Here is a 24,804-nt window from a genome sequence, read left to right on the forward strand (position 1 = left end):
TTAGCAAATTCTCAGCAATGCTTGTTGTGTGAGCATACCGTGCATGCAACGTGCATAGCTTAGGGATCTCAGATATCTTTATTTCCTTTGTTAAGGTGTGAGACGCCACAAAGAAAACAGAATGCTTGTCATGAATTATTTGTCTCCTAACATCAAAATGCTTCCTTGTCTCTGGTCATATACTGGCACTGTTTAATAAAAAATAAGATATAGTCCAACTCTTGCAATCTCATGGACTGTAGCCCACCAGGCAGGCCCCTCTGTCCATGGAATTCGCCAGGCAAGAATACTGGAGTAGGTAGCCATTTCCTTCACCAGGGGATATTCCTGATCGAGAAATAGAAACCGGGTCTCCTGCATTGCAGGCAGATTCTTTACCGTATAAGCCACCAAGGAAGATATAGTATTTCAAATTTTTGTCAGAAACCTCAGTAGGGTTTTTATTGTGGTTTTTTTTTTGTTAGGTTTTTCTTTCTGACTTGGAAGTTCCTTGTGCTTGTGGTAATCACTGTGCCTAACTGGGACTAGATGTACTTTAGAAGAAATTACGTGTCTTTAATGTTTGGTGTGCCTCCCCCCTTTTAAATAAACTTCCTGAATTGAGAACAGCAATTTTTTACTCTCTTTGGCAAATTCAAATTAATAGCTCCTTGTCTCAGGATAAAAGTGGCTGCTTGGGTGGAAGTTGCCACTTCCCTTTTCATTGTTAAGCAGTAGGCAAACCAAGCATGGGATTCATGTGGTTTCCTAGTTTCCTCCAACTGTCTGTTAACAATCACCGATGTCCCCATCCTAGAGAAGGAAGGTAAAGTGCAGGAAATAACACATACGCCCTAGATTTTAGGATGGAAACTGGAAGGAAATTCTGTGTTTGGCTGATCACTTTGTAGAGCTCTGGTGGCCTTCAGGGAATAAGCCCTGTCTTCTCTGATCGTTTTGTTGCTATTGTTCAGTCGCTCAGTCATATCCAGCTCTTTGTGACCCTATGGACTGCAGCTCGCCAGGCTTCCATGTCCTTCACCGTCTCCTGGAGTTTGCTGATGCCATCCAGCCATCTCATCCTCTGTCACCCCCTTTTCCTCCTGCCCTCAATCTTTCCCAGCATCAGGGTCTCTTCTGATGAGTCTGCTCTTCATATCAGGTGAAGTTTTGGAGCTTCTGCTTCAGCATCAAACTTCCCAATGAATATTCAGGGTTGATTTCCTTTAGGATTGACTGTTTTGATCTCCTTGCTGTCCAAAGGACTCTCAAGCATCTTCTTCAGTACCACAGTTGGAAAGCATCAGTTCTTCAGCACTCTTTCATCTTAACTGGTCCATGTGCAGTTCTGTCTGCTAGAAAATTACCTACCAAATAAGTTGCTGCTTTTTGCACCAGTTATTACCTTAGGACACTGAGATGGAAGGCATGTGAACCGCCATACACACACACACACACACACACACACACACACACACACACACACACACATATAGTTTTCTTATCAATATGTACCCTACTGATAGTTTTTTGGTTTAGAATTAAAACGAAGAAAATATGACTTGACTGTGCCTCCTACAGGCATAGTCCTCCTTGTTAGAAAGCGAGAGCTCCTGAGACAAGCCTCAGCAGGGTAGTATTTCTGTGAAGTGGCAGCTGGAACCCCTTTAGAAAAATGCAGTAACTCACACTTCTGCACCTCGTCCCTCAGGGCGAGCTCTCTGGTGTCACAGAGTTTATGACTCATGAGTGCTGTACTTTTGTGATGTAATAAACAAGACAAGGTGGTGGGAGAATTATATTCCTGCCCCAAAAGCCACTTCACCTTTTTTTCTGTTGGACAAAAAAGCCATGGGGATATTAAATTTTAGTGGCATTTTCAAGTTGAACATTGTCTGTGACGGAAATGCATGCGTTGAAGTGTTAAGCTACTTAAGAACAAAATAAAATCAGGCGAAGGAGCTGTTTCCATGTAGCGCTAAGTTGCTGGCAAGGGTTTTGGAAGAACAACTTTCTCAATACGAATCCAGGATCTGATTTACATATCCTTCTCTGTGTGTTTACATAGCTTGTACCGCCCCCATTGAATTTCCCTCAGACTACACTGACCAGCGGCTCTGTTTTTTAGAGCAGTTTTAGATGCTGCTCTAAAAACCAGTTCTCTTGTGGCTCAGCTGGTAAAGAATCCACCTACAATGTGGGAGACCTAGGTTCTATCCCTGGGTTAGGAATATCCCTGGGAGAAATGGAAGGCTACCCACTCCAGTATTCTGGCCTGGAGAAATGCATGGACTAAGGGAAATCCTGGTAAGGACAAGCGTGTTGAGCCATTTGGTCCATTAGGATCCTGTGACCCAGGTCCTTCGTTTCATCGTTATTACCATGTGTTTTGTGAGGGAAAATTAGAAGCTGCCTACCTGACTTTGAGTAATATCAGCATACTGCAAAGTTACTATGATCAGGGGAACTGGTGTGTAATTCTTCAAAAGGTCTGATTATCTCTATGAACATATTATATATAGGGAAGACGTGCTCAACTTTTTTTTTTTTAATGAGATTAAATTACCTATATTTTTTAATTAAAGAGAAAATGTTCGGAAAAGTATCAAAGGAGAGTGCCTGGGAGAAATTTGAAAGTAGAGACTAGGATATATTCAGTCTACTACTATTGCTGACATCACTTAATCTGTGATGGAGGAACAGGGATGGTAAAGTAATTGAAGTAGTTTGTGAAATATTTGGGATCTTAGGGTAAGAGTTCAGCATTTTGAAGATAAACTTTTGTTATAAAGTGTTGCTAAATGAACTAAATTTTGTAGAATCTTAATGAAGTAATCATATAATATTTTATCAATAATAAAATATTCCTGTTCAGTAGAAAGTTGTCTGAAATTTTATCTGTGATTGTTAGCTCTGTAAAGTCATAGATGATAACCACTCTGTCACTGCACTTTACTAGCACAGGGCTTGACACATCATAGGTACTCAGTAAAATTTTAGTCAGTTGGATAGTACCCATACATTAACGTAGGGGTTTTCATCCAATAAAAACTTACTGAAACTGTACAAAGTACCAGTCACTATTTTAAGTTCTGGGAGGGGAACAGTGAACAAGAAAAATACAAAGTCGATGCCCTTGTTGAGCTTATATTCTAGAAGGAAAGACAGACAATAAATGACGTAGGACATGGGTTTGATCCTGGATCAGGAAAATCCCCTGGAGAAGGGAATGGCAACCCACTCCAGTATTCTTGCCTAGAAAACTCCATGGACAGAGGAGCCCGGTGGGCTGAGTAGTCCATAGGGTCACGCAGAGTTGGACATGACTGAGTGACCCTTTCACTTTCACACTGATCAGCGCTCTGTTTTTTAGAGCGGATTTAGAGGCTAGCAAAATGGAGAGGGAGGTGCAGAGATTTCCTCTGTACCCCCTGCCCTGACTCATGCGTAGCTTCTCCCCTTCTCTCAACATCCCCCAGCAGAATAGTACATTTTTTGCACCATTTATTTACATATATTTCTTTTTGGCTGCTCTGGGTCTTCGTGCCTGGGCTCGGACTTTTCTCTAGTTGTGTCAAGCTCAGGCTACTCTTTGTTGGGTTTGTGGGCTTCTTGTATCTGTGGCCTCTCTTGTTGCAGAGCCCTGGCTTTAGGCATTCAGACTTCAGTAGTTATGGGCCAGGGGCTTGGGCTTCCAGGATGGCTCAGCGGGTTAAGAATCTGCCTACAGTGCAGGAGACTTGGGAGACGTGAGTCTGATCCTTGGATCAAGAGGAGATCCCCTAGAGGAGGAAATGGCAACCCGCTCCAGTTTTCTTGCCTCAAAAATCCCATGGGCAGAGCAGCCTGGTGAGCTGCTGTCCGTGGGATCACAAAGAGTCAGACACGACTGAGCACAGCACACAATAATGGGCTAAGTTGCCCCAAGGCACGTGGGACCTTAAGTCCTCAACTAGGGATCAAACCCATGTACCCTGCATTGGCAAGTAGATTCTCAACCACTGGGCCACCAGGGAAGTCCCCAGAATAGTACACGTATTACCATTGAGGAACCTCCATGGACACATCAGGATCATCCAAAGTCCATAGTTGGATGGACTAGTTGGGTCCACTCTTGGCGGTGTACATTCTATGAGTTTGGACAAATGTATAATGACATGCACTCACCACTACAGTATCGAGTACCATAGAGAATAACTTCACTGTCCAACAAATCCTTTATGCTCTTCCTGTTCATCCCTCCTTCCCCCTAATTGCTGGTCATCACTGGTCTTGTTACTGTCGTCCTAGTTTTGCCTTTTCCAGAATGACACATAGTTGGACTCATACATGTATTTTCACACTGGCTTCTTTCACATAATAGGCAACTAAGATTCCTCTATTGGAGAAGGAAATGGCAACCCACTCCAGTGTTCTTGCCTGGAGAATCCCAGGGATGGGGGAGCCTGGTGGGCTGCCGTCTATGGGGTTGCATAGAGTCGGACACGACTGAAGCGACTTAGCCGCAGCAGCAGCAGCCAAGATTTCTCTATGTCTTCTCATGGCTTTATAACTCCTTTCTTTTTCCTGCTGGGTAATCCGTTGTCTGGATGGACCACAGTTTTCACTCGTTTTCAGTGGTTTAATTTTTTAATAGATTTGACCTCAGGGTTGGGATAGGATAAGACAAGTGAGGCACTCAGGAATTAAGATAAGTCATATTTTCATGCACTATTTAAAGGTCAAAAATTAATGCCCCAAACTCCACAGTGAACAAAAGATCAACATTTTAAAGACAGAAAGTTCCCTCTGAACGTCACTGACAATCATTAGCAAAATTCCTTCTATCCATAACCCACACTGTGGACGGTATCTTCGTGCTCTGAAACCTGCTTCTTCCCCAAAGTCACTGCTTCCCTCAAAGCCTTCTCAGGTCATTCTTTCCTCGCAGCCCTCCCAGCATTGACACAGGGATATCTTCCTTCTCCTGCATTTTCACCTCCAAACCATACTTTCCTCCTCCTCCCTAAAAAACATCCCCCACCCAACCTGTGGATGGACTGGTTCCCACCTGTCCTCCATCTGTTGGAGGCATCCAAAGGGCTCTTTCTACCTCAGGGGCATCCCCCTCAATCTTCAAAGATTTTAGGCCCTCACTCTCTGTCATTCACCCAACTGCATCTTTCATCATTCTTAGATGATTTTGATATCAATCTCATGCTCCAAGATTCCAGTTTCTCTGTTCCTTGATTTTTATTCCTCCGGTGATCTTGCTTTTATCATTCTTCAGCCATTCTCTCTGAAATTCATATTAGAATCCTTGCAGATACCAGTGACTGTACCTCCTCCAGAATCTTCATTTCAACTCTGACTGTCCAACTACTGCTTCTATCCAACCCACTATATTTTTTTTTTTTTTTTTGGTACCTTTAGGACAGAATTCTGTAGCCCACAGCAGGACTCATTGATAGTACATCGATTTGGCTGTGATGGGTTTTAGTTGCTGCATTCAAGATCTTTCATCTTAATTGAGGGGACTGACTAGGGATCAAAGCCAGGCCCCCTACTGGAGTCTTAGCTACTGGACCACCAGGGAAGTCCTAATACTACAGTCTTTGAACTGTGTATCCCACTCTGCCTACATCCCCACTTGAGATTCTCTTATAACCCATCATTATAACCATTTCCTTGCTTCTGTCCTCAGTTCTCTTATATTTTCTCTCTTCATTGTATTTAACTGGCAAAACAGCAACTCTGGTTGCAAGATTTATACAAGGGCAAGACCATTTTTGAAACAAATTTTTATGTTTCTGTTTTTCCTTCAAATCTCTTCTCATTATTATTAATAAGTAGAAGTGATCTGATATTTTCATAAACCCATTTTCGTTCCTCAAGTTTTACATTTCTTCCAAGTGTTCAGTAAACACCATGATTTATTGAGAACAGTAATCAGTGAAGAGCTGTAGTTAGCTATCAAGGGAAGAGAGTCATCAATGCAGTTCTTTATCTAAAGGACATTCGTGATAACTGTTTGATAAATTATTCTTATGTAAATTACTCTGAACAAAGAGAGGAATTTTTTCAGAGAGATCTTGCTGTGTGTCATATCCTGTGTGTGAAATGTTTGCCTAGTTGACTAAGACAGGGTTGGGTTGAATTTCAGTCATGGTAATATTCTCAGGTGTATTTGCCATAATATTATTTAGAGGGGATATCCCTGGTGGTCCAGTGGCTAAGCCTTTATGCTCCCAGTGCAGGGGTCTGGGGTTTGATCCCTGGTCAGGGAACTAGTTTCCATGTGCTGCAGCTAAGACCTGGTACAGTCAAATAAATAAATAAAAATAGTTTTAAAAATTATTTTGGGCATTACAGACTATCTTCACACCCATTTACTTTGCATTGAAATGACCCCATACTTTTAAGAGCCGCCCCCCCCAATGGACTACAGTCCATAGGGTCACATTGAACCAAACTGAGTGACTTAGCACACTCGCACCTCCTCCCTTTCTTTTTTATCTCCCCTAGAAAATATGTTTGAACAGGGAAGTCTGGTAGGCTACAGTCCATGGGGTCGTACGAGTCGGACACGGCTTAGCGGAAACCACAAAACCACTAGAAAATAGGTTAAAGGACTTCTCTGGTGGTCCAGTGGTTAAGACTATGCACTCCTAATGCAGAGGTCCCAGGTTCGAATCCTGGTCAGGGAACTAGATCCCACGTGCTGCAGCTAAGACCCAGCAGAGCCAAATAAATTAAAAAAAGAAAAAAAAAAAAGGTTAAGCTGGAATGGGTGCTTATGAAGTAGGAGTACGTGTCAAGTAAAAGTTAGACTGCGTCATGTTTTGAGTGAACGATCATTTTCTTTACCCTGAATTCCCCAAAGTGTTAGTTGCTCTGTCGTGTCCAACTCTCTGTGACCCCATGGATTGCAGCCGACCAGGCTTCTCTATCCATGGAGTTTTCCAGGCAAGAATACTGGAGTGGGTTGCCATTTCCTTCTCCAGGGGGTCTTCCCAATCCAGGGATCGAACCCAGGTCTCCCACATTGCAGGCAGGTTTGTTTTGTTTGTTTGTTTGTTTTTGTTTTTTACCGTCTAAGCCTCCAGGGAAGCCCAAGCTTGACTACCGAATATATAGAGCCAGCCTGGATGTATAGGGCCAGCCTGTATATATATAGGCTGTATGTACGTAGATATCGAATGTATATGGCCAGCCTGTACCCCTTGGGGTAGCAGCCGTGGTTCATCGGGTGCCTGTGTGCCAGCCCCACCTCAGGTAACAATGTACCCTGTCTGTGTGCTCTCCCAGGTCTACCCTGAACTACAGATCACCAATGTGGTGGAAGCCAACCAACCAGTGACCATCCAGAACTGGTGCAAGAGGGGCCGGAAGCAGTGCAAGACCCACGCACACATGGTCATTCCCTACCGCTGCCTGGGTGAGCTGGCCAGCCTTGGCGCTGGCGTGGATGGGCCATGGGCTTTGGGCATAAACGGGAAGGATGCTCTAATTATGAGATCAGATATGCAGGCTCTTCCTTCAGCATATTGCCTCTCTGTATTAGACTATATTTTGGACTCTTATTAAAGTATCCTGTGTCCTAACAATAAAGGAGCAGTATTTCCGGGCTTCCAGCCTCAGAATGAATTTACCTAATGTGCTTATTTTAATTAAAAATTGTGGGCCTCTTCTACAACTGCTGAATGAAAATGTCTGGTGGTGGGGCCCATAAATCTTAATTTCACTGATTTCTGTAGGTGATTCTCCTGTACCCAAATTGTCTAGAATTAGTAGAATTCACACCTTATATGTTTCTTGACATAGACTTCATAGAAGAGAGAGCCTAATGTGCATTTTGCTAATTCTCAAAAAGCGCTTTCTACAACAGCCCACTACTCTTCCTGTTTGATGATAATTGGGGAATTAGAGTTGAGCAAATTTTGTTATTCTGCTTACATCAAAACTGGAGGAAGCAGTTTGATCGCTCAGATTTAAATGTGTGCTTTCACTTTTTACTGACTTTTACTCTAAACTGTTGTTCTAAAAACTGAGTTGCTTTATGTAGTATCGTGTTTTTTCCTCTGGAAACACTGTCATACTCCACATTTAATCTGTCCTGGTTATTAGTTTCTTCCTGCTTGATTTTTTTTTTTTAATGTAGCTAGGCAATAGGGAAATCAACAGCCTTTGATCTGATAGCCAGCATCTAGATGTGTTCCAGAAGTATATTCATTGGCAAGGTGATTGTAAATAAGGACAAAGGGATTTATCTGAGAACGATGTGGATAAGTATTGATACACATTCCAATAATGTCTTGTAAAAACTAAAAAGGGTCTTAAAAAAAAAAGTCCCCAACAGCAAACTTAGAAATTCAGAATGACAAAGATTTTGTAATACTTTGGTCAAACATGAATGTTGTAAGAACCTATTGATTACTGTAGATGTCTGCACACACTTTGAGACATTAATAGGAAACTGGGCTAATCTCCAGTGTATGAAGATTTCATCTGATGGCTTTATGATAAAGAAAATATACAAAACCAGATTCTTAAACATTTGGCAGTTAAAGAGTTTCTTTGTTCCTAATTGCAAAAGACGACACTTGTGATGTGTTTAGCCACTTTCCCAGGCCGGGTATAGTATCTGGTGTTAACTGAGCACATCAACAACACCTCTTCTTGACTACTCATGGGACTAGATGATCATTATATACTTCCAGTTGGCCTGTATCCACATTATATACTTCACCTGGCCTATATGAATCTTTTATCATGTTTTCTCATTTTATGAATCCCTGGTATTTTTCTACTGAACCCAAAATTAGACCTTAACATGACAGTGACAAGCGGAACACACGATGCCTCCAACTTTTTGACTGAGCTCAGATTGGAATGAAGGATTGTACGTACTACCTCACCCCTAGGTGATGGCAAATTTTCCATCAGTTTTTCTTTTCCCCCTGATTTTTCAAATTGAACGAAATATTCTTTAAATTGTGTAGTAGTAGTGTTAGTTGCTCAGTTGTGTTCAACTCTGCAGCCTGTTGGACTAGAGCTCGCCAGGCTCCTCAGTCCATGTTAGAGGAGAGAATACTATGCCTGGAGAGAATACTCCAGGCAAGAATACTAGAACAGGTTGCCACTCCCTTCTCCAGGGAATCTCCGTGATAGAACGCAGAGATCAAACGCAGCTCTCCCACATGGCAGGCAGATTCTTTGCCAGCTGAGCCACCAGGGAAATTCTATAGTGCTTTACAATTTTCAAAAGTTTCACAGTCATGACGTCATATAATCCCATAACAACCCGTTTTTTTCCCAACCCCATTACTGTCCCTCCCTTTTCCCTCTTCCCACTGGTAGCCACTAGTTTGTTCTCTTTATCTGTGAGTCTACTTCACTTTTGTTTTATTCATGGGTTTGTTGTTTCTTTTAGATTCCACATATAAGTGGTATCATACAGTATTTGTCTTTTTCTGTCTGACTTGCTTCACTTAGCATTAATGCCCTCCAGATCTCTTCAGGTTGTTGCAAAAGGCAAAATTTCATTCTTTAACTAAAAGTATTACAAAAGGTGGTTCATAATATAACCCCAGTGAATATGCACAGTGTGTCTTGTTTTCAGGAAAAGGAATGGAAAAACATGTGTGTAATTTATGTATTTTTAAAATTTCATTCATACTGCATGGTCCCAATAGTTTGAATATTATTTGTCCAGTTTTCTTCCCTTCCTTTCTCTTTTGTTCCTTGCTTCTTTCCTTCCCTCTTTGTGCCTGCCTAGATTTAACATCTGTTACACAGAGAGGTTATTAAGTGTTTTGTAGTTGCATAGGGCACCCATTGAAATACTCTGTGAGGCAGGTGATGTTGGATTTTTCAGTCTCACTTCACTGATACAAATATTGAAAGTCAGCAAGACTGAATTTCTTGCAGTAACTCACACATCAGTTTAGCAGTAGAATCAGGACCAAAGCCCAAGGATTTTTGATTCGCAATCTAGATTTCCTTCCAGTATCAGCAGAAAATTGTATTAGAGCCAATAACCACCTGATTTATAAAATCAAATCATAGAGGAAAGACTGAATTGGAGGCAATAACTAACACCTAAAAAAAATCCCACAGTAGATATGTCTCATAAAGGCCACAGCCATATCTCTAGAAGCTCCATGGTTCTCTTCGTGTGATCAGGTTTCCACTTTATGGTAGGGATAGGCAACCTTCTTGTATACGGGGCTTCTCAGGTGTGGTTTGATGTTCACTCGCTAAGTCACGTCTGACTCCATGAACTGCAGCACGCCAGGCTTCCCTGTCCTTTACCATCTCCTAGAGTTTGCCCAAGCTCTTGTCCATTGAATCAGTGATGCCATCCACTCATTTCATCCTCTGCCACCCCCTTCTCCTCTTGCCCTCAATCTTTTCCAGCATCAGAGTCTTTTCCAATGAGTTGGCTATTCACATCAAGTGGCCAAAGTATTGGTGCTTCAGCATCAGTCTTTCCACTTTCAGGTGGCTCACTGGTAAAGAATCTGCTTGCCAATGCAAGAGACATGGATTCAATCCCTAAGTCAGGGAGATTTCCCTGGAGGAGGAAATGGCAACCCACTCCAGTGTTCTTGCCTGGAAAATCCCATGGACAGAGGAGCCTGGAGGGCTACAGTCTAGGGAGGGATCACAGAGTTGAATACCACTGAGTGACTGGGCACACAGGAACATTTATGTATTACTTCCTGCTTGAATAAAGAATTACTGTTTAGCATTACCATAAGTACCACCTAAAATTTCTGGCTGTATCCAAATAAATCCTTTACACAAAAGAGATTATTTTACTAAAGTTAATTCTCAGATGGGCACTACTTAGAAAGCAAAAGGTTGTCTTTAATATCAAGCATATTAAAATTCAAAACAAAGCTAGAAGAGAGAAAAATGCGTCATATTCAGCGTGTAACCTTCCTGACCTTATCAGGTGCAGGGAAAGTGCTGCGCTAGGTTGTTCTTCTCTAAGCCATGTATTTGCCGTGGGCTTCCCTGCTCTGCAGTGTCTGGTATCCCTTGTCTTGATGGAGAAAGTGTATCAGGTTGCTGTTGTCACTTGCTTCCCATGAAGTAGATGATTTCTCTTGGGAGTCAGCTGGCTTTCTCATTTCACGCTTTGCTTTTAGTTATGCCTCAGGCACCAGACAGTAAGACTGTCTTAGTCATTTGAACCATTTTATTAATTATCTCATATAGGATTCAAGCACATCATTATTATTCAAGGAGAATATTTTCTTTGCAAAACGTTTGACTCCTTTCCATTTGGATTACTGCTTTTCCTGGTGTCATAGATCCATTATTGAAATTGATGTTTTTCTGCATTTGCCACTGTCCAGTAAAGGCTAATAATTCAATTATAAGCAAGAAAAAGATGAGTAGAAACTCTGGAATCAGCTGCTGCTCTGGTTGCCATTTTTATATGAAATACCAGCACTGTTTGAGTTGTATATATGTATTGTGACTCTCTCCAAGAGATAATGGGATATGAAATTTTTTAAAGTTAAGCTTATTAGAGGTTCTTCATACAAGTAAGTTATGACCTCAATAATTTACTGTTTGCTTTTATAAACAGTAGCTTAACTCATGAAAAATATATTTTGTTTTTATTGCTTTTATTTTTTTCTATTGTTTTCAGATCGTTTCCATTTATATAAAGACACAGACAGATGCTGACATCCAAGAAAGTTAAAAAGTCACATGGAACTTAAGTTTCACATGGTCACATTTTCACCTGCTTAATTTAAAAAGTAACTTCCCTGGTGGCTCAGTCGGTAAAGAGTCTGCCTGTCCTACAGGAGACTCGAGTTCAATACCTGAGTCAGGAAGATCCCCTGGGGAAGGAAATGGTAACCCACTCCAGGAATCTAGTAGGTTACAGTCCAAGGGGTTGCAAGAGTCAGACACGACTTAGCAACTAAACTTACCCACCTACCTTATTTTAAAAGAGCAAAAATGCCTTTAGATTTAGTAACGCATCAGCTAGAGTGGATGTAGGATATTTTGAGTTTTTAATTTCTCTATGTATTTGGAATCAGTACTATCATATCGGATCTGATGGTCTGGAAACATGTACTTTTCTGTGCCAACCAGTAAACAGCTGCTTCCTAGTTACATCTGCATAATTTTATCTTGGAAATTGTTGTCTTGCTGTTTTAACATAAATTTAATACACTGGACCATAATGTTTCCAGCTTTTAACCTCACGCTGTGTCTTTCCTCATAGACTTTTCCTGGTGTGACTGAGTTGAAATGATTATGATAGGGAATCAAGAAAGAAATGGACATCCATCAAAGTTCTCTTTGCACTCTGGGATCATCTTTTTTAAGTGGTTTGCTGCTTACCATCACTTTCTACCTACAACAGAGAAAGGAAACTGAATTTCCTTTTTGTGTTTACAACTCAATTCTCATCATGTGATTTCCCAAAACAACATAATTGAGATCTTTTTTGATTTTGTTTACTGTTTTTTCTAGCAAATAACTTTTCAAAGGACTATAGTGGAAAATACAACTTGTATATGACAGTTGTACAAGATTTGGGAGGATTTAGGGCACCATGTTTAGCTTTATACCACATGAATAACTGTAACCAGAAAGAGAATATGTCAGAAAAACTTTCAGAGTGGTACAGACAAGTATTGTTATGTTTCCTAGGACAGGAAGTTGGAGAAGGCAATGGCACCCCACTCCAGTACTCTTGCCTGGAAAATCCCATGGATGGAGGAGCCTGGTAGGCTGCAGTCCATGGGGTAGCCAAGAGTCGGACACAACTGAGTGACTTCACGTTGACTTTTCACTTTCATGCACTGGAGAAGGAAATGGCAACCCACTCCAGTGTTCTTGCCTAGAGAATCCCAGGGACGGGGGAGCCTGGTGGGCTGCCGTCTATGGGATCACACAGAGTCGGACACGACTGAAGTGACTTAGCAGTAGCAGCATCAGGACAGGAAAGTGGCTTAAACCCCGTGTAACAAATGGAATTCAGTTAGTTAACTCAGACTATGCCACAAAGCCCTCATTTCCATTATATTTTAATTAGCTAGATACATTTTAAATTTTATATAAATAATATGTGAAATATATTAGACATGGACTTAATGCCATCACAAAGTATAGGACATTTTTGATGTATTTCTTCTTCAGGAAAAGAACTGAGAAATGCTTTTTTGTGGACTTAAAAGAACTTTAGTTTTGATCCTGTGAATTAGGGACAGCATATCTCTATAATATCTCCAAATAGTACCCATTTAAGTATAACTATATTTCTTAGAAAGGGAAAGGTTAATTATTTCAAGCTTAGTGAAGTGAAATTTGGGGAAATAATTTTTCTGAGGTATTTTAGCACCTTTTAAAAAAGTAATTTCATATTTATATATCATGAAAGAATTAACCATAAAGCACTGAGGCATAAAGTATGCACAGAAAGAAAAAATCATGAATGTTAGAAATGTCATAAAGATGACAGTCCATGTGAAGCCCGAGTAAAGATGTATTTCAATTTCAATATCAAAGGATATGATGACATGTTCAAATTTTAGTACTCAACAGAGCAAGCTCTCAATGTAGGGTCTAGAAATAAATTGTTATCTTTGTTTATCACCCTAGTCACAAGCAGCTTCATTAAACTTTCCCTCTCTTCTACATCCCTTGATAAATGTCAGCTCTTGCTGGTGGTACAATGTGTCCCTTTTTTTCCCCCCTGTAATTGAGTCTCAGGCTTTAGCTGGGAAACCTGATGGTGAAGGGAAGTCCCAAGGCAACAGCTGTGTGGCAATCTGGAGAGAAGCCAGTCCAGATTGGAGGAGAACGGGGTGGATCCCAGGAGGGAGGGCTCCAGGGAAAAAATAGCACTGATGGACCTGCCTGTACTTAAGAGTGGTTGTAGAATTATGTTACGGAGTTCACGAAAGATGCAGTGCTGATGGGTGCAGAGGAAATGAAGCAAATATAAAAATGGGGCGAGGATTAACTTTATGTAAACAAAAAGCCAACAGTTTAAAAATATTTAAAAAATAGCAAACAGTTGTAAGATAAAAGGAAAGGAGATGCCATTCCCCTGGTCTGAGCAGTATAATGCCATAGAGATAATAAAAATACACTGGAAGGAAGTGGGAATGGAAGAAATGGACTCAACCTTCACATATGGAAGACTGGAAGTGGGAAAAATCAAAGAAAATACTATTGTATACTATTAACTCAGTACTACTTAAGTACAGAGTTCAGCAATAAACTCTGTAGAGACACAGCTGCCTCTTTTTGCTACAGAGAAATTTATCAAGTTGACCTGTGGCAGGAAGAAGTTGAGTTTAGGCTTGCAGGCGTTATTTTCAATCTAGAAATTTTCTTTTAAGATTAGAAATTGTGAGTAAAACTAGTGTTAGGGGTGTCCTTATTTAGCTTACTTTGAGTTGGGTAGAGTTAAACTGTGATTTCACGGAGCTGAGCTTATGTACCAACTTTAGAAGATGTTTGTGTCTCCCTGGGTGAAACTTATGACTCTCTCTATATAAAATTACCTTTATATACTTTATACCTATTTTACAGAATTTAGGGCAGAATTCCACTGTTTTAGATGTTGTACAGGTTTGTAGTTGTGACTGTTTTTACTCTGGAAACATGCTGGTCTTCTCTGCTGATTTCACGACAAGCGTTTGTTCAAGGACCCAAGCACAGCACCATCAAAACTCCACTCTTCTTCCCCAGAAGTTTTCTCCTAAACACAATTGTGTTGAAATTTCTAATTCCAGTTAATGCTTTTCTTTATTACCAGGTGGTAACAACTTTTTCTGTAAGATGAGCGATTGCTGTAAAAATAGGAGGTAAAACTGGAGTGTACAGTGAAAGTTCTGGAAAGAGAATGAGGCATGGTATGGATCCTAAGGCATATGGAGAGAAAATGAAGATATATGAATTAGAAAATGTGTTCTGGGGACCATAATTTGTGTTGGTAGTATTGGTACATATTGTTGGCAAGTTAGAATAGAACTAAGATAGTTGATTATTTCAGTTTGAAATAGTATTTGTTGTTGTTCAGTCACTAAGTCATGTCTGACTTTGCGATCTCATGAACTGCAGCACACCAGGCTTCCTGTCTTTAACTATCTCCTGGAGTTTGCTCAGATTAATGTCTGTTGAGTCAGTGATGCCATCTAACCATCTCATCCTCTGTTGCCCTCTTCTCCTCTTGCCCTCAGTCTTTCTCAGCATCAGGGTCATTTCCAAAGAGTCGGCTCTTGACATCAAGTGGCCAACATATTGAAACTTCAGCTTCAGCATCAGTCCTTCCAATGAATATTCAGGACTGATTTCCTTTAGGATGGCCTTGTTGGATCTCCTGGCAGTCCAAGGGCCCCTCAAGAGTCTTCCCCAACACCACATTTCTAAAGCATCAATTCTTCTGTGCTCAGCCTTCTTTATGGTCCAAATCTCACATCTGTGCAGGACTACTGGAAAAACCCATAGCTTTGACTATGTGGCTGGACCTTTGTTGGCAAAGTAATGTCTATGCTTTTTAATACACTGTCTAGGTTTGGCATATCTTTTTTTTTTTTTTTTTTGGCATATCTTTTCTTCCAAGGAGCAAGCGTCTTTTAATTTCGTGTCTGTAGTCACTGTCCCCAGTGATTTTGGAGCCCAAGAAAATAAACCCTGTCACTGTTTCCACTTTTTCTCCATCTATTTGCCATGAAGTGGTGGGTCTGGATGTCATGATCTTTGTTCTCTGAATGTTGGAATAGTATAGAAATCACATTTTTATTCACAAAGACGTTGAATTCATTTGATTGTTTCTTTTATGTGGTGTCTGGAAAAATATCTGAATAGTCAATGTGGTTTTAAGCCTTTAATTATGCCAGTTCTTTAAATAGATGGTACAGTTAGATTAGAGGAAAAACTCCTTATACTCTGGAGTAATATTTCCATAAATTCTAGTAACCTGTTCATTTAGTGCCTCAACATCTTTTAAATTTAAATAGCAAATCCATAAGAAAGTAATAGGTTGGAGAAAGTTTTAAATTAGTGGATTTGAGGGCCTTTGGAGGGAAAAGAATAATCGTAGAGCAATATTGAGAATAAACAATACGTGGTGCTGAAGACTAAGAAGGCTTTCCTGCAGTGCTGGTAACTTTGGAAATAATTGTTTTTAAGCAGAAATGTTAGCTCTCTGAAAGCTGAAATTTTTGTTTCATTCACTGAAACATCTTTCAAGAGTTTTAAGTATGTCGTGGTACATTGAATAAGTGCATATTCAATGAATGGATTGAGGAGTTAGCTGAATATTTTTAAAGGAAAGAAAACTTAAAGAAGGAATAGCCTAATCACTAGGAAGACAAAGGTTATAAAACCATAATTTCACATGCCTAAAGGAATCTACAAGATTACAGAAATAAGTATTGATCAATAGAGGAAGAACAGATTTTATTTAACAACCAAGAAGTAACCTAAGAATCTCAGAATAGGTAGAAAATAAGGTTTTTTGGGGGTTGGTTTGTTTGTTTATTTGTTTTAACCTGGCTTCAGTTCAGTTCTGTTCAGTTCAGTTCAGTCGCTTAGTCGTGTCCGACTCTTTGCGACCCCATGAATCGCAGCACACCAGGCCTCCCTGTCCATCACCAACTCCCGAAGTTCACTCAGACTCACGTCCATTGAGTCCGTGATGCCATCCAGCCATCTCATCCTCGGTCGTTCCCTTCTCCTCCTGCCCCCAATCCCTCCCAGCATCAGAGTCTTTTCCAATGAATCAACTCTTCTCATGAGGTGGCCAAAGTACTAGAGCCTCAGCTTTAGCATCATTCCTTCCAAAGAAATCCCAGGGCTGATCTCCTTCAGAATGGACTGGTTGGATCTCCTTGCAGTCCAAGGGACTCTCAAGAGTCTTCTCCAACACCACAGTTCAAAAGCATCAATTCTTTGGCGCTCAGCCATCTTCACAGTCCAACTCTCACATCCATACATGACCACAGGAAAAACCATAGCCTTGACTAGAGGGACCTTAGTCGGCAAAGTAATGTCTCTGCTTTTTTTTTTTTTTTCTTTTGAATATACTATCTAGGTTGGTCATAACTTTTCTTCCAAGGAATAATCGTCTTTTAATTTCATGGCTACAGTCACCATCTGCAGTGATTTTGGAGCCCCCCAAAATAAAGTCTGACACTGTTTCTACTGTTTCTCCATCTATTTGCCATGAAGTGATGGGACCAGATGCCATGATCTTCGTTTTCTGAATGTTGAGCTTTAAGCCAACTTTTTTGCTGTCCTCTTTCACTTTCATCAAGAGGCTTTTTAGCTCCTCTTCACTTAACCTGGCTTAGAGAACAATAAACTCTGATTTCTGAGGAACAGGGTCTAACCTAGACATACCTAGTTTAAAGATAGTATAAAAATTAATAAAAAGAAAGCCTCTTTTAAGATAGAATCAGATCCCTCCCTCACCTTAACCCTCCATTGTGGTTTTAATTAGTGTTTTCCTGATGATTTATGGAGAAGGCGATGGCACCCCACTCCAATACTCTTGCCTGGAAAATCCCATGGATGGAGGAGCCTGGTAGGCTGCAGTGCATGGGGTCACGAAGAGTTGGACCTGACTGAGTGACTTCACTTTCACTTTTCACTTTCATTGGAGAAGGAAATGGCAACCCACTCCAGTGTTCTTCCCTGGAGAATCCCAGGGACGGGGAAGCCTGGTGGGCTGCTGTCTATGGGGTCACACAGAGTCGGACACGACTGAAGTGACTTAGCAGCAGATGTTTTATAACTTTGAATAGTTTTTATAAGCTTACTCACCCATTTGGATATCCTCTTTTGTTAAAAGCCTGTGTACGTTTTTCACTTGTTTCTTTAAAAAGTTTGTTGTTTTTCTCCTTAATTTGTAGGATTTACTAGATTGGAATTCTTTTATGGAAACATGCATGGCAAATATTTTTTCCTTTTTGGGGGATTTGCTTTTTGAATCTCTTAAAAGTATCTTTTACTTAAAACAAAAAGTCTTTTCAAATCTCAGTAAAATAAAATAAAATGGAGTCAGGGGACTTCTTTGGTAGTTTAGTGCTTGAGACTCGTAATTTCTACTGCAGGAGGTGCAGGTTCGATCCCTTGTCAGGGAACTAAGATCTACCACATTCTGTGCAACTCATCCATAAAATAAAATCATTTTTAATTAAATTAAAAGAAATAAAATGGAATCAGGCATCCCTGAAGTGGGAGCTCTCATGCATACACCATCTGTCACAGCTTTACATTTCTGAGCAGGAATGTCTGATACTACACCGGGAGGAAGAGAGATTTTCTCCTGGCCCAACAACAGGCGCAGTCAATGTAAGACTCTGCAGTGCCGCAAATGAGAAGCCATCCCCCACCCTGAAAGCTGTATTTTCCATCAATGGTCTTTTGTTAGATCAGCCACTCCTAACTTCCTTCTTTTCCTGTGTAAAGTAACCTTCCTCTCCTTCATTTGCCAGGCTAGCCTGATTTTTGCTATAGCTTAATTATCCCAAATTAGAATTCCTCTGCTATTCCTGAATAAACTCATTTTGCTGGTAAAATTATATTTTAAAGCTATTCTATTTTAAAGGTTGATACCCATGTTATCAGAGGCATCTGAATTCTGAAATAAGACATACCATTAGATTCTTTGGGGAGAGTGTCCTTATCTTTAGCTTTTAATGCTAATAATAAAGGATTATTTTAACAGAAAGCCACTTCTAAGTATCATTTATAATGATAATGAAATCTAAAAGCTTATTTCAGATTTTTATGTTGTATCTTAAAAGTTAGGATAATCTGTATGTAAACTAATCATTAATTCCTATCAAATTGAAATGCCTTTTTAAAGTGATGAGGTGAATATGGTACTGAGTAAGTGTTTGATGTATAGATATTAATTACTCCCCTTTTAGAGGTTTAAATATTCTCATAACACTAAAATTTGGACCATTTTATTTCTTAATTAAGGGTACATGTATTTTCAAAAACATTACCCACCTGGAATTCCCCTAAATCTTCCGCTTCAGTCTTAACTACTTTGACATAATATGGTCCAACCTTGTTTTGGGTTTGAGGAATTATTTTTCGCTGTCACTGAAGATCTCCTTTATTGTATGATAGCTTCATTAGTTATAGGTTGCTAGATTTCTATGAGTGGATCAAGGGACTCTTTCCTCTGGCTTTACTGAAAGTAGAATTACTTGTTATTCAGGGCTTATGATATTCTGCATTCTCTAAGCATATTTAATACAGTAGCCTCAATGTTGAGTCTGCCAAGAAGTTATCCTGTGTTTTGCCATTTAAATAACTTTAGCTGATTTTTCTTTTTCTATTCTTGGTTCTCATTGCAAATTTTCAGTCCAGAGTCTCAATCGAAGCATGGGAGCAGTGCCCGGAGCAGCTTCCCACGTGGCTCCGCCTAGCAATGCCAAAGATGTGGGAGATGCGGGTTTGATCCCTGGGTCAGGAAGATCCCTTGGAGAAAGAAATGGGAACCCTCTCCATTATTGTTGCCTGGAGAATCCCATAGACAGAGGAGCTTGGCAGGCTACAGTCCTTGGGGTTGCAAAGAGTCAGACACAGCTGAGCACAGACACACCAGTGCACAAATTCTCTTCAGCAAGTTCTTTCACTTCATTGTATCTGATCTTTGACTTCATTATGACCTTTGGTCAGCAGGCCCTTTATTTCATTTGCTATATCAGCAACTTTTAGCCTTCTCATATCTTCCTGTCCATCAGAGACCCCTGGGTCCTCATGTCAGTAATGTGTCTTTAACATCCACCCTTGCTCTACCCACTGACAGCTGTGCTTCTTGACCTGCCAGTCAGCCACTCCTATTTTATCTTTGCAGCATTCACCTCCCTCCAGTCAGCTGCTGTCAGGCATCTAGCCCTTCACCTCCAGTGAATGAGGTCTTGGCTCACACATGTTTCTGTCCTTCTCAGTGTCTCAGCGGTATCTATCCCTACTGATCACTGACTTCTCCCCACACCGTTATTGTGCTCTTGGCGTTGTCAGTCTCTGCTGACTCCCATTCTTCCTCTGGCTCATTTCTTTCTGCAGCCTTCTCAATACTGGTGTTTATGAGTCCTCCTGGGTTGTTCATTTTCTCACAGTACCCTTACTAGGAAACCTCATCAGTGCCTTGGTTTCCCAAAGGCCTGGCTTAATGAATCCTGAGTTATTAAATCCAGGCCAGGCCTCCAAGTACTTACTGGTCATCAGACTTGCTATGACTCTCAGAATCTTGATAATTAGCTTTGTCCCTTCAGGGTAAGAGCATGCAGTATATTGCTAAGACTGTGCAGAGTATTGGCTTTTAGCTTTCATGGACATTTCCTCTAAGATGTATATGAGATTTCCTTAACGGTAAATGACGGATTTGGGCATCTTAGATTAAACACAGAGCACATAAGCATGGGATATGCATCTTTTATTTTTCCCTGTTGGTTTATTATATCGTTTATTTGGTGGATGAAAATCTATTTGAGGCAAAAGATAAAGATTGTTTTCAGCTTTTCTTAATGGCTCCTGGACTCTTGATTTCATGCAAAGGAATTAATTGAATTTAAATGAGTTCAATGCAGAAACATAGCTGTTTATGCAAAAGTACCCCCACCATCATCAAGGGCTTTTGTTGTTTTGTTTTTCTTGGCTTTTCTACAGGTTAATGACAACTCCTATGTAAGAATAAGATGAATCAAACTCAAGTCTCTGGGAAATATTCATGTAGTTATTTCTCACACCTTTTAAAGAAATGAAGATATGTAGTCAATCAAATTCTCTCTTGAAATTTGACTTTACAAAACGTTTTTCAATATTTTAATTTAAATATAAATATTTTACAAAATATGTTTTTTGTATAGTTGTGATATCAGTGTTGGAATTACCATATTACACTGTGAAGAGATCTTCCATTTATACTAATATTTTATAACTGGGAAGGAGAAAATTATATCATCTAGAAGCAAAGCATGAAAACCAGTCCTAATGTGGTACTATGTTAATTAACCAACTGCCTGAATGATTCAAAAATGGTAGGATAGTCTTATCAAGTGCTTAGATTCCAAGAAAACCCACATGAGAAGCGGGCAGCAGAGGATGAGCTGGTTAGATAGCATCACTGACTTCATGGACATAAATTTGCGCAAACTCCAGGAGAAGGAAATGGCAACCCACTCCACTATTCTTGGCTAGAAAATTCCGTGGACAGAGGAGCCTGGCAGGCTACAGTCCATGGAGTCACAAGGGTCAGACACAACTGAGCGAGCAAGCCACTACCACCACGGGGAGATAGTGAAGGCCAAGGGGGACTGGCGTGCTGCAGTCCATGGGCTCCCGAAGAATCAGACATGTCTTAGCAACCGAAAAGCACCAACAAATAGTGGATTGTTCATTTGCATATGAGAACTGTTACTGAAATATCTTTTGTACTAACCTGGTGTACAGTTGACTTTCCAGTACATCAGCCCTGTCTTGCCAAAGAGATGACCTTCTGTATATAGATTTTATGTTAGGTATTTTCTAGACTGAGCATGCAGGCAAGGCTTTGTATAAATAGCCAAGTCCTTGGTTAGGAAAATTTTAAAGCTAAGGCTTTGAAATATCCAGACAGTTTGAACATCCATCAAAAATGAAACATCCAGAAATCATGTAATAGCATGAATGGGAAGGGTGTCAAGCCAAGAGGGGGAACTGACCTTATGCATCTTTTGACTAGGAGAAAGGCAGATATGCCTACCTGCCTTGTGGAAAGGTGACCTTGAGTAAGCACTACATTAAACTGTTAAGTGGGTAACCTGGAACTTTATGTAATGTAAATCCAATGACCTGTTAGCCTGATTGCATTATTAGAAAGCCTGCTTTGGGCCAGAAAATAGAAAATCACATACTTTTCTAGATGATTCCAATACCCAGCTATTCTTACCAAAAATCGAGTCTTTCATCAGCATTTTCCCAAAACCACAACATTTCCAGGTTAAAACAACTGAGACCTTCAGTATAATTTTCCTTTGATCTACTTTTTAATCATCTTTACAATTTTGAATGAAAGACAGAAGCTGTAGTGTTTGGAATGAGAGATACCCTGGAATTACTGCTCTATTTGAAAGCCTTAATCATATATAATTTCCTCGTTTATAAATGTTAAATCTCAAATGAGAGATTTGCCTTCTTCAAACATGTTTTGTGTGCCTTTTCTGTGCAACAAGGCCTTCCTTTGAAAAGCTTGTTCAGACTTAGTTTTGATTCAAAGCCTGAGCTTTTGCATGCCTGGAATTCTTGCTCTTCAAAATATTTGCTCCCTGGAGAGGTCAGCTGAAGATGGAGTTGTCATGTGACTATGGACCATTGACCCGGAAGATGTTTAGGTAACGGAATGAGCTTTGGCAGAGTTCCACTGCTTTCTAGTTGAGGGGAGCCAGGAAAGGAGGGCAGGGCTGGCTGTGTTCAGATGGGAAGAACTTGCTAAAAAATGTTTGAAACCTGAATGTACCTTCTTTTGATGCTTTGCCTTATTCCTTAGGAACATTTTAAACTGCAGCATTCTTAAGTGGGCTGTAGCGTGTAGTGATGCATATTTAAGTGATCTTGCATCTAAACAAATGCATTCACCCTCTGCTTGGTGAGTAGAATCTGAATGATGCCTGTACTCTGTTAGAAAGGGACAGACGTTTTCATTACAAAATTCAGTCAAGCAGAAAAGTAGCAAAGTGAGCAGAAATTTTCATTTACATCCATGATTGAAGTTGCAGTGATAAAAGAAAATCGCTAGGTTCAAGAATAGCCTTGTTCTCATTCTGTTATATGACACGGAGGATTTGGTCAATACGGAAATAGTTTTTTGATACTTACATTATTGAGGAAGGTGCTGATGGATAGTTTTAAATTGTACAAATCTTTTAACTGACCTTAGTTACCCCCACCCAGCGTTTTTGTAGTATCTTTAAACAGACTCCAGTACCCCCTTAGTATCAAGTCCATTATTGATTTGTTAAAATGTGGGCTTTATGTTCCATTACCATAGAGATCCACAGTAATTTCTTTGCCTTTACTTGTGAGCACCAGCAGGTGTGGGGCCTCCCAAGTGACGCAGTGGTAAAGAACCCACCTGCCACGCAGGAGACGCAAGTTTGATCCCTGGGTCAGGAAGATCCCTTGGAGGAGGGCATGGCAACCCACTCCATTATTCTTGCCTGGAGAATACCATGGACAGAGGAGCCTGGCAGGTTACAGTCCAGGGGGTCACAAAGAGCCAGACATGACTGAGCATCTAAAAAATAACAACAAATCAGCAGATGAAACAGAACTCAGGTAACTAGGGCCAAACCTAGACACCACCATCATAAGAGACTGGATTAGAGAGTGGGATCAGGATTTTCCAATTTCTCTGCTAAATAGTTTATGATGTACCTTTTGGTGTGTGTGTGTGTGTGTGTGTGTGTGTGTATATATATATATATATATATATATATATATATATATAAGCTTTAATGCAGTAATTTGCTGCCCCAAGCCCTCTTCCTTGGAAGTCCAGAAATTCACTTCTTGTCCTCTCAGGAGCAGTGAGCCCTGGCAAACTGATTTACAGTAATGAAGCTAAGCCTTATTTACAAATCTAAGTGGCAGTTCCTAAGTCCACAGTTGAATGGTAGCTGAGGGAGAGATTCTTATTTAGCCAGATCCATCCCCAATGAAAAGACCATGTCATTTTTGAAGGATGATTCAGAACTGGGTAATTTCTAAAACATATTTTTATTGAAGAACTTGATGAATCATGTATACTTTTTTTTTTTTTTAAATTCTGTGAGATATTGTGTCCCTCCCCTAGGTCGTGATTTCAGTACAATGACAGAACTCCAGTCCTTTCTGCTATGCTTGAACAAAGCCCTGGGAATTTAGAGCAGTGTTCTCATGCCAATGAAAGGTTGTACTAATTCCAAATACCGCATCCTAGATACTTCCTGGCTAGCTCTTTTGTTAAATGCCGTGATATCTTTTTTCTGCGTCATTCTCTCCTTATCTACTTCCTCTTGTCCCAAATAGTTTTGCATCTTTTTAGGATATAATTTTTGTTTCTGAAAAGTTTTGAATTAGAACATCCCTGAAATACAGGGCAACGTGTATTCCTCTGATTCTTAGGAGACAGGAGACACCCCCGCTGTCTCCTAAAACTAGACATTTCAGGTCTAGGGTAGACACAGGAGAATCCAGAAGGTACTTAATATGCTCCCAAGGGGCACAGTGTGGCAGTTGGGTGTCAAGGGGTCTCCCAGATAGAAGAGGTTTGGGCTGGAACAGCCTAGTTGGCATGGAGAACACATGGAGTGGTAGCTGGTTGTAAGCACCGATGATGAATAGTGTCAAGGGTACTAGGACAGACCAGCAGGAAAACGGAATGAAGCCAGTGAAACTCCTCTGCTAACCTTAGTGAGTGATGAAGAACCCAGGGCATGGGGTCATGATGAGCAGATGCATAGGTGGAAAGGAGAGGGGAGAGCTAGAACAATGTTTTTTATACTCAGGAAATGGTTTACTGGAATTCTGAATTTCAGAACATTTTTATGTGTGACATGATCTGAGATCCATCTTCAGGAATGTGGATGGTTGGAGTGGAGTAGAGAGGTACAGCCCTTGGGGCTAGAGACATGAATCAGTGGTAAATATGTGGGGACAAAATAGAAGCAGAGTATAATGGGAAAGGGGACCTGGGTTCTACAACCAACTTGTCAGCGAGCATCACCCTTTGGAGCTCCCTCAATATGCTGAATGTTATGTGATGCACAGTCTTAGAGATCCCCTGAGCCTTCATTAGAAAGTAGTATCGGACTTCCC

The 24,804-nt window shown here is 40.5% G+C and overlaps 1 protein-coding gene and 1 non-coding gene across 7 annotated transcripts in view; both read left to right on the forward strand.

Moving 5' to 3' along the window:
* The window catches only part of APP (amyloid beta precursor protein), a 312,615-nt gene that overhangs the window by 89,619 nt on the left and 198,192 nt on the right, over positions 1-24,804 (forward strand). For all 6 annotated transcript variants that reach the window (XM_004002800.5, XM_004002804.5, XM_004002801.5 and 3 more), the window contains exon 3: positions 7,267-7,396. In XM_004002800.5, coding sequence (XP_004002849.1) covers positions 7,267-7,396 — 130 coding nt within the window. The remainder of the gene's footprint in view (positions 1-7,266; positions 7,397-24,804) is intronic.
* TRNAR-CCU (transfer RNA arginine (anticodon CCU)) lies at positions 6,593-6,665 on the forward strand. The gene has a single exon. It is a non-coding gene; the product is annotated as a tRNA-Arg (tRNA).

This window comes from Ovis aries, chromosome 1, assembly GCF_016772045.2.
Source record: "Ovis aries strain OAR_USU_Benz2616 breed Rambouillet chromosome 1, ARS-UI_Ramb_v3.0, whole genome shotgun sequence".
NCBI classification, from domain to species: Eukaryota; Metazoa; Chordata; class Mammalia; order Artiodactyla; family Bovidae; genus Ovis; species Ovis aries.